We start from the raw sequence: 10,843 nt of genomic DNA on the forward strand, positions 1-10,843 counted from the left end.
CAGAACGGTGCCTGAAATAAAGAGGTGCCCTTAAAGGAAAGATGGAGTTGTTTTCTGTGGCAAACAAACTGTTACAAACTAATTGTGAATGCCCTCGTCATTATGTGAGGTGTGATGGCGGGGGGCTTCAGCTTAAAATGTGGGTGTTTCTACACTGCTTTATCCAAACAATTCAAACTCTGTGCAGTGGGGCATGTGCATCGGAAAGACAGGGGTCTGAAAACTTTCTGTGTTTCAAATCTCAAAATGAAAGGGAGAGTCAAAGAGCCGTGGGGTTGCTGTGATAGCCAACACTGTGAAAGAACAGCACTTCTACTGGGGTTTGATTATGTCTTAGAAATGTATGTTTCCAGTTGGGCTTTCCTGTTATGCTAAAAGTGTGGGCATAAAAGTACTATTATATTCTTAAAACAACATACTTATATATTATTTATGTGTAATATGTATATATTACAAATAGTATATTATATATACCCATGTATATATTTATAGTGTATAGTTATATAAGCACCATATAGTTTTCCAATATCTGAAGTGAGGCCCCAAAAGTTCCTCAGACCCATTTTTTCCCACTTTTATAATGTCTGTAAGAAAGTGGGAGGTTATGTAGTTTTTCTATTGAAATCAATCAAAAGATATCAATACAAATATCTTCAATTGTTTTTATACTTTATGAGATCAATAAGTCACTTGTTCTTTAACTAAAACTGCATTAAACCATTGACCTTTCTAGATAGTTGGGTTCAATTTGACTAGCCAAAGTCTAATTATTTTTATCGAATAGGAAATTAATTTTAGAAATTATTCTAAACTTCATACCACATTTATGGATACTAAAGTTTCTTAATTAGAAGCCCATTTTAGAAGCTGTTTTAGAAACCACACTTTATAATTATAAAGTGGCATATGTCACTTAGGCTTAAATTTTATTTCACTCAACTTTATAAAAACTCTTTAAAAGTAAGGAAAACTGATTTCATATTATTAAGGATGCCGTCAAACGGTTACTTAAAAATTTTTATGTGGAAAAAGATCACTTTCACTTTGAAATGAAAATCCTAAGAATGGAGATATTCAAATCTTACACAAATCTAAGGACCCCAAATACAGACCTAGAGGACAGGTCTCAGAAGCACATTCATGTTCTCGGTGGTTGGTTTTTAATAACAAGTTGGTTATGATAAAGAACTGCTCTGATCCCAGCCAGGGAGCTGAAGCCGTTTTCCTAGTAATCAGTCTTTAAGTCTGTCTCTGTAATTGTAATCTTTCAGAAAGCTGAGTTTCTCGTCTGAAGCCAATTGCTCAGTTTAGCGTTGACCTGGTGAGTCATGTTACCCATGACCATGTAGGCATTAGTGATACAGCTTAAATACTAGCCAGGTGTAGGGATGCCGGTCCACACTGCTTCCGAATCTGTGGCTCCAAGGACCATTTGAAGCAAAGGTAATTAAAGCGATATCATCTATTACCGTTTAAAGTATGTGGGACAGTCTTGGGTGGACTAGCTCAATGATTTATACCGTGTCTACGTACTAAGATAAGGAGATTTTAGAGTTTGGATCCTGAAAATATACCAGAGGAAAACACGAGACAGAAAGGGTGAAAAGGGAGCCTGAGTTCACACAAAATGATACAAACTCAGCCTGAGTTAAGCTTCAGTATGTCGCAGAAGCTGGCAGATAATCCATAGGTAGATGGAACTTGCCTCGAATGTTGGGGACCAGGCTTCATTAAAATATGGTGAAGCTGTTCTTTTATAACCAAACTCCATAGTACAATGATTTATTTCAAAATGCAGTGGGTAAGTTAATTCTAAATAAGTCTGATTTTACAAACGTGAAGGTTTACTTCAGAAATGTGGGTTCCCAAGGGCGGCGCAGGCCTTCTTCAGTTGCTTTATCGAGGTTGCTAACGTTACACTTTTTCTTATCAACCTTTCTTGCCTTGCAAATGTTTCTCATATCATTTCCTTCCTAGAGGACTCTAATTGTCAGCGACATCCAGGGCCTACGGACTGGTCAGTCTCATGAAGGCACAAAATTTGTGCACTCCCCAGAGACTGTTCTTGCCTTTTAGCTGTGACAGCCACATCCTCACTATAACATTAAAGACAAAAACATTTGTAGAAACATCACTGTCTCAAGTCACTTCGAGGGCAGCACAGCTGGATGTAGGCAGAACTGTAAGGTGTAAGGGAGGGGAGCTGGTGCTGCAGGTAATGTAATGAGCCAGAGGATGTCTCATCCGAACACTTCTTAAAGTTTTTCCAAGCTTAAAAATAAGAAATGCAGGTCTAGAGTCGGGATTTCTCCTGACCACTGTCAGCGTGTCTACCTCAAATCGTCTGTTGGAAACAGGACAAGGAAGGAAACTAGACTCCATCACCTAGTTCTTTACCTCCAAGCTCTCCCTTCAGAATGAAGCTTTTGCTCCTGGCCTCCCTGCTGAGTGCTGCAGCCGCTCTGCCAATCCCTGTAAGTACTCTGCTCTTCCCTCAACTGCATGGTGAGAGGCTTCAGATGTCCGGGCTAGGAAGTATCTTGTTCATGGAAGGGGAAAGTGAGTTCAGTTCAGGAATGTACTGGGGCCTGTAATCTCCCTGGGTCTACCACTCGTGTATCAAAGCTCAGCTTCTGCAGACAGTTGCTAGATGGGTGGACCTTGGACAGGAACTAAGTTATGCTTTCCCTGTCAAATGAGTTAGGATGATTCCACAGTGTATAAATAATCGAAAATGGCTCTAAAACGCTTAAAAATCCTACTTGCAACAGAAAGCTCTTAGCAGTGTAAAACAGGCACTCTACAGGGACCCATGTGGGAAGATAGCCATTGAACTGAGTGTCATTTATACTGCCCTACATCATCCGGGGAAAGGCTTCTCTCAAAGGTGCCCTGACACAAAGACTAATATTAAAAAGCTTACGTCTGAAACATACATCGCAGGAGTGTGGCAAACCATTAAAATATTACACATGAATGTCTCTCCTGTACCATCTTGGGGAAAGAAGTTCAGATAACAACCCATGCCCATGTGCGATGTGCCCAGATAACAAATCAGTCTCTTGTATTAGATCTGCACCTCTCCTTGCACCGTTAACAAGAACTGTTGGTGGAATGCACTCGCGGTAGAGCTGGGGATCGAACCTGGGGCACTGCACGTTCAGGGTGTGTATGCTCTTTCACCCATCTCCAGCCCTGGACGGTCCTCCGTACCAAATGAGAGACACTGCTTGTCTCTGTGGGAACGCCGAGCTAATAGAACTGTTGCAGCATGCACGGTTAACTATGGTCAGCACGCCTTTTCTTCATCTGTGAGCCTCTCTGGAAACGAGTATTGTCTCACCCACGCTGTGCTAAGGCACCCTGCCCACTTGCCAGCAACACTTGCTCTGTTCTGTGAAATAGTGGTGCGTTTTATGACACCATACTGAACACATAAGACACAGCGACAAAACACAACACCAGCTGAACTTTTTGTTGTGCACTGACGACAGCCACACTCTCCACATCCATAAGAAGTGAGACCTGTAGGAACAACATGTTTATTGTAGAGAGTGTCCAGCACCAGTTAAGCATGAAACCCTCTCCCATGCACATTTCTGCAACAAGGGGGCTTTCAAAGGAATGATAGGTTATTCAGAAGTTGTGGGGAGGTTACAGAATTTAGGCTAAGACTTGCACTCCCTTCACCTTGAACTTCTAGATTTAAAACAAGTCTAGAGCCATACTAATGCTAAACATACCAGTATAAAGCATACATACCTCACCAATATGAGGTGTATAATCTTAAAAAGAACTTTTGGGAGTAAAATTTTAAAGAAAAAAAAAGAAAGAAAGAAAAGAAAAGAAAAAAAAAGAAAAAAAAACGCCTGGTGGTCTGTCATTGGACAAAAATCAATTCAGCGTTTCCCTGTTAAAAAATGAAACTTACTTCAGTGGATATGCAAGGCTGTCGGGCAGAATGCTCACGGGACGCTTTTGGGCTGTTCTCATATATAATGAAATGTCTTGATGGGTAACGTATACAGCTGCTTCACCTTGCTGCTTTTCTTGTTTTCAAGCTTGGACAATCTGGAGGGAGTTCCAGTGAACAGGTACACCGCACTTCAAACGGCACCTTGGCCACTTAAAAGCTGTCAAGTTCACAATCGGGACCGTTCACACTGTGTTTCTGTTTACAGAGATTTAACTTGTACCCACCACAAATCCTGCCGTTCTTTCCTCAGTTTCCCCTTCCGCAGGCTCCTCTGGTAAGTAGGGTGTGGGACCTCTCAGGCCTATCATGGTTATTAAACTTTCCAAACTGTGTCCCAGAAATATGACACGTTAAAAAAAGAAAGCTACCGGCTCTGGCTGTTCACAGTCCTCTCCCAGCACAACTTGTATTGGACAGTGACAGTCAACTGGTCAACCTGTGTTCAGCACTGTGACTTGCCTCTGGCACTGTGGCCTCTCCCCATGTTCCTCCTTAGTCAACACGTGCTTGGGCTAATGACGCTGACTGTGAAGAGCCTCACTCTTCCTGAGGTAAAACAGTGGCCGCTGTGACAGCCATTCTTTTTTTTTTTTTTTTTTTTTTTTTTTTTTTGGTTCTTTTTTTCAGAGCTGGGGACCGAACCCAGGGCCTTGCGCTTCCTAGGCAAGCACTCTACCACTGAGCTAAATCCCCAACCCCTGTGACAGCCATTCTTTGGCTGTTACTAAATCACTTTGCCGCTTTCTTTTCTCCCATAAAAATGTCCTTGGGTTTCTATAAGTTTTTGTTAAAAGTCAAAGCAAATGCTTTTAGATATGTTCCCAGACAAAAGTCAACACTGCCTAGGCTTTAACTCAAATCCTTCCCAAAGAAACAGGCCCTGGGCAAGGAAAAGAAATCCATGGTGTAAGGTGGAAACCTCCTTCCGGCCAGCAGAGGGCACCCTGTGTGTTAAAGCAAGCGGAAGGTGCACGTGTGGAGGAGAAATTGAAGGGCTTGCAAGAAAATCAACACTGGACACACGGCAGATGCCTGGGCACTTAGTTTAACTAATTACGCAAAATATAACTCCTAAAAGGAAAATAACATATCTGATCCAGAGCTTCGTGAGGGCAGTGGTCTTGGTTATGGCTGCCCCACACTCAGTGCACACGGAGAGCTTAAAGGGAATTAAGAACAGAAAACAGCGAGGGGGCGGGGTGGGGTGGGAGGCTTGGCTGGTCTCACCCACAATTCACCCGTTCTTTCCTTTGTGTAGATCCCGATTCCTTTTCCCTTCCCTTTTGATCCTAATCAGGTAAGTGTACTTAAAACCTCCCTTAAGAAGATACTTAAATGACTAAAACTTAAAACCTGTTTTGTTTGATTTAAAGAATTAATCCACAGTTCCCACATATCTCTGAGCTTATTTGTCTAAGCTATGTGTTTTATATTATATCATCCAAAAATGTAAATACTATTGGAATTGTGAGAGGAAACCATTGGCTTTCTTCCATGGCCAGTTTGCCCTACCTACAACACAGTGAGCACATGTGAGTTATCACTTATCACAAAATGTCCCTACTGTGCTGAGACCCCCACAAGGCAAACTGTGGAGTGCACATTTCCAGAGAGAGTTTTTTAAGAGGTGTGGGAGGGGTTGTAAACTATCAGTGATATGATTTAATGATGGAGTTTTAGAACTGCTGGGTGTTCTTAAAACTGTTTCCACTTACCAGGGTAATTCAAAGTTGTAACTCCACATTGTAATGCTACATTGTAACTCTTGGTTTGTTCTGTTTCCTTTCTTCAAGGTTCTGACACCTAACCAACTTCTGGCGGTAAATATATTCTGTTCTGTGGATCTATGGGGTCTTTAAGAATACAGCACCCAATAGCATAAAAATGAGCCAGTTTATTCTGGAAACCACTGCACTTATCCAGTTCATCCTGGCACACAGTAAAGACACCTGTTAAATCCAAAGGCCAAAACCAACCCAGTACAGGAGAAGAGCTCTTTTCATTCATTCAATTCATCCATCCATAACGTGACGAGATTATGTCTTTATTACTGATATGAGTTAAGTGACATAGTGGAGGAGTCGGGAAATCTAGAGGAACAGAATAAAGTGCTTTAGGAAGAGAAGATAGATTCCACCACTAATGAATTGCCACAGCATGTAATATGTGAGGCCTTATCAAATCTAAACCCCAAAGGAGGCTTGCTTGTTTTTGAGACAAGCTCTATATAGTCCTTGGTGGTCTGGAACTCAGTGTATAGACCAGGCTGGTCTCAACTTCTGAGATAACGCCTCTGCCTCTGCCTCTGCCTCTGCCTCTGCCTCTGCCTCTGCCTCTGCCTCTGCCTCTGCCTCTGCCTCTGCCTCTGCCTCTGCCTCTGCCTCTGCCTCTGCCTCTGCCTCTGCCTCTGCCTCTGCCTCTGCCTCTCCCTCTGCCTCTGCCTCTGCCTCTGCCTCTGCCTCTGCCTCTGCCTCTGCCTCTGCCTCTGCCTCTGCCTCTGCCTACCTCCCAGGGCTGAGATTAAAGACATGCACTGCCATGTCTGACCCACAAGATTTTTTTTAATTAACTGCACATAATTCAACTGTTGAATGAATTGTTTACTGGCTAGTAAGTTCCTTAGAATATCACTTTATGAAACTGTCAGAGGGATACCTTGAATATAATTACAAGATATAAAACTAGAAGATTCCAGTTCTGTCTAAAACAGACAAACCTTTCTGAAGCAGAAGCACATTTCACAATGAATAAAATAACATGTTATTCCTTTAAATGCTATTAATAAAACAAGTATTTTTATAGTTGCTGGTGTCTTAGAAACACGGGCACGCAGTATTCTTTTAAAGTCAGAAAGTCGAGCCACAATAGCTCATGTGTGTGAGATAAAATTTCCCAGGATTTTAAAATTCAGACCGGCTCAAGTCATCTTGGATATATAAACGTACCAGGAAGTCAACTTCGGTTCAAGAAACTGGTGCTCTCCCCACAGTATACTCTGTTTATGTTATAACCCACTTCCAAAGATCGAATCATAAAACTCCAAGCACTCTTTTTTTTTTTTTTTTTTTTTTTGGTTCTTTTTTTCGGAGCTGGGGACCGAACCCAGGGCCTTGCGCTTCCTAGGTAAGCGCTCTACCACTGAGCTAAATCCCCAGCCCCCCAAGCACTCTTACTAAAGGTGCTTTCAGGGCCTCCTTTGGTGACTGATTACTGGTGATTATTACATCCCCCAATTGGGCCTTCCAGTCCCAGCCCAGCTGCAGGAGCACCCAGCATCCAGTGCTGGGAAACTAGGTCCCGGTGTCACCTGTAGACTTGACCCAGCTCTGTGGCTTTGCCCATCTACCTGCATGGAAAGCAATGTCCTGCCTGACTTCTGAGCGTGTTCTCTCTTCAGAGAATCTTATTCAAGTTACCAGGGGCCTTCTTAGAGAACCCCAACAACACTTACAGAGCTGCCCACCCTTCTCCTCCCTTCCCCCTCCCCCAATCTCCCTCTACCCCTTTCTCACCCTCCCCCAAAACTCAGTACCCAGAACACTGCTTATACAGAAGAATGCCGAGGTTGGCTTCACTATTCCTATATGTTCTGGGGCAGGCAGCTTTATACATAAAGGGATTCACCAATGAGACCAATTCAAGCTCTTGAAGAAGCCGTTGAGCTCTTGAGGAAGCGACAGAGCAACACATCTCCAGTGAAACGGCTGTGTAAGCAGATCTGCAAGACAGAGCTCCCCTTCATAGCTTTGCCACAATAAGTCATTCAACAGGGCGTTCACATCCATGACCGAAATGCCACTTGCTCAAAGTGGACCAGAGTTTCCTCAGCTTTCTACCTTTGAGGTACAGCAAATATAGTTAGAAGGTAGAGTATTTATGTAAATTAAAGGAATTCGAATCATCCTCAATCCTGTACAAACCAAGTATAGTTTCCAATTCAAACATCCACGTACAAAACATTTCGACAGACCCGAGTACTGAGGTGAATGTAAGTTAAAATGCAAACCCACTGAGAGGACTAACCCTTTTCTTCTTTTACAGTTAATCACTTCTATTTTGAACCAACTGCAGGTAAATCTTATTTTCATAAACTACGAAGTCACTAAGTGAACTGTGGTGAGTGTTTAACTTTTTTTTTCTTATTTTTTTTAGGGCTTCCTTGGGGTAAGATTTTATTTCTGGTTATATTGATAAAGGTGACGTCCATTGTCAGGGAAGGGGGGGGGAAAACCCCTCTAAACCAACCCAATGCATTAAGCCAGTCATAGCCCATGGTGTTATGAATTCAGTTCCCAGACCTTTAGGCCTGGGTCTCTGCATCTCTAACAGTAAGTACCCTCTCACAAGGCAGTTTCACAAAGTTAAGATTATGGAAGTCAACACAACATTAGGTCATGAACTCTCAAGTACTTACATTTTGCTTTAGGCTTACTTCCCTCTAACAGACAATTCACAGTAACAGACTGAGCAAAGCCCATTGTAAAATTACCGAATGCAATCATGGCCTTACCTCAAGGCAGTGCCCAATCCCAATTTTAAGGGGGTGGGGGTGGGGGGATGTGTTTTCAGCCACCAGCCTTCCTTGCATTAAGTTTTACTGCCCTGGAATATTACTAGTCCTTTTCACCACCGTGAAGATTCCCCTCCGTCAGACCTCCACACACCATGTGGAAGAAATTACCCTCTACTTAACCCAAGATACTTAAGGTTTCAGTTTCTCAGCGTTTGCAGATTACCAAAGCACATGGTTTTCTATGCCAGTCTCCCAGTCACACCAGTATTAACACAGCAACATCAAAGTAAACATAAGACCGGACAGGCCGGCGGAGGTGGGAGGGGAATCCTGAAAATGTCTCAGATACTGACAGTAAATGCTCTCTATTCCAACAGAGATAATCTTCCCCGGCTACATCTGAAGACGCGCACGGTGAGTACAGTCTCCAAAACTCTTTCATGAACTAATATGTTAAGTAAATATTCCCATTTTTTTTTATCGTAAGAGTTTTGCCACCACAGATGGCATCTCTGTTAGTAATTTAACACCAAGATAAAAACAATTCGGAAGACCAACGTAACGCCACAGGGTGTGTTTCTCCAAGCATGTTTTGTAACTGTATTTGAGTGGGCTGGGCTGTGGCTCAGTAGGAGGACTGCTTGCCCCTCAAGTGGAAGGCACTGGGGTACACTCATAGCACCACAATATAATAAAATATGAAATTATTTGGCAAGACTCCAGAAATAGAATATATATCACAGAAGTTCTGAATATTTAAAACTTATCCTTTCAAGCCAGAGTGGTCTTGAAAAATAGCTGGAATTTTCAAGTTCCCTCTATAACCACACCTTTAACTTTTAAGACAATTATGACATTAAGTAAAATGAGGATATATTTGTGTTTGAAATGTTTTCAAAAGCTCAGGAGTGCCTGTGTCACACAAATGCTGGCTCTGGTCACTATCTTCGGATTAAGAAATTGTGAAATAAACTGTCTCTGGCCTAAAATTACGCACAATTTCAATAGTATTAGCCAATCAGACAAGTCTTTACATTCAATAGCACTGGCCAATCAGACGAGCCTTTGCACTCTGTGCACCACCTTGGCTCATGAAGTCCAGCTTACGCAACAGAATTTACATCACGACACATCGTCCATCTAGCAGCCTCCTCGAGGATCAACTCACAATGGTGTCAGAACCTTGGTGTAGAATACAGCAGACAAGAGTGGGCTCTGGGACTGGGGAAGTGGAGACCAGATCTTAGTTCTGTCCCTTGCGGGAGATCTTGAGCAACCATTCTAAAGTCAGCTGCCTCACCAGCGAAATGTCTGAGGCTGGAATAGCATTTAATAAGAGTCACCTAGCTTTCCTAGTGTTCTACCAGTGCCTCTAGGAGGAGAGAGCACTCTTCACGCTGAACACGATCGAGTCCAAGGAGTAAAAGGACAGACCCCCCAGCGACCAGGAGTAGACACTCCTGACAGGAAGGCGGGAAGCTAACAGCTTCAATGTTTCCTCTATTGCAGATGGGGCAGCTGTCCAGGTTCCCTGCCCTGTTATCCGCAGCTTGGAATGGTCTTAACGTCTTGTAGACTCTATAGAACGTTCTGTGAAACACCAAATACCACAGGCAAATCTACTATCTACAGCCATACGCTCTAAATAAAATTCTCACTAAAACGCCTGTGTGGACTCCAGTTCGGTGTTGTAGTGACTGTTCAGTTTCTTGCGAGCTTCTGAAAGCAGTTCTGTCTCGGTGTTTGGAAACAGCATCCCCCCAAGCCGGGTTCACCCAGGCCCTCCTGAGCAGCCATCCTCACCAAGCCCAAGAGCCCATGATATGCCCTAATGCCAGGCACTTCTGGCCTTTGAAAAATAACCCATTAAAAAGCTTACTTTGAAATCAAACATCTCACAGCTCCTCCAAAAGCATCGTCGCACTACAGAAAGGCTTCCTACCGGCTCAGCTCAGCTCTAGGTTACCACAGACCGGTCCTAACAACACACACTTTGTGTTACTGTCTAGCTACGGAGTGGTCGGTATTGTCCAATCCTGAGAAGACAGAAGCACCGTATCTGTGTCCCTACACCTGAGTCTTCAGAGGTCCCACTGCAGTACAGACAGAATAAAGCAAGTATGAGTCCCCACTTCAAGCTGACTGGACTTGCCAAGGGACAGCCCTGGCCAGCACGGACACCTGGGTTCACAGGGTAGCTGTGAACACTGGGTTCACAGTATTTCACGGTAACTACTTCTCTTTCTTTTGAAGGGACCCGAACAACACATTCTCCACTTTATCCAAGATTTATGTTATTAGCCGCAGTTGTCTCAAAAAAAATGAGTCCTTAACTTCCTGTCAAAGACCACCTG

The 10,843-nt window shown here is 43.2% G+C and overlaps 1 protein-coding gene across 2 annotated transcripts; it reads left to right on the plus strand.

Annotated features, from left to right (window-relative positions):
• Positions 1-1,398: 1,398 nt before the first annotated feature.
• Scpppq1 (secretory calcium-binding phosphoprotein proline-glutamine rich 1) lies at positions 1,399-10,156 on the plus strand. Of its 2 annotated transcripts, NM_001195414.1 has the most exon segments (10): positions 1,399-1,443; positions 2,358-2,474; positions 4,062-4,094; positions 4,182-4,250; positions 5,235-5,273; positions 5,770-5,796; positions 8,018-8,047; positions 8,129-8,140; positions 8,867-8,903; positions 9,999-10,156. In NM_001195414.1, coding segments are annotated over 8 exon segments (273 nt in total). In that variant the 5' UTR covers positions 1,399-1,443; positions 2,358-2,417; the 3' UTR covers positions 8,873-8,903; positions 9,999-10,156.
• The last annotated feature ends 687 nt before the right edge of the window (positions 10,157-10,843 follow it).

Source organism: Rattus norvegicus, chromosome 14, assembly GCF_021556685.1.
Source record: "Rattus norvegicus strain SHRSP/BbbUtx chromosome 14, alternate assembly SHRSP_T2T, whole genome shotgun sequence".
Taxonomy (NCBI): domain Eukaryota; kingdom Metazoa; phylum Chordata; class Mammalia; order Rodentia; family Muridae; genus Rattus; species Rattus norvegicus.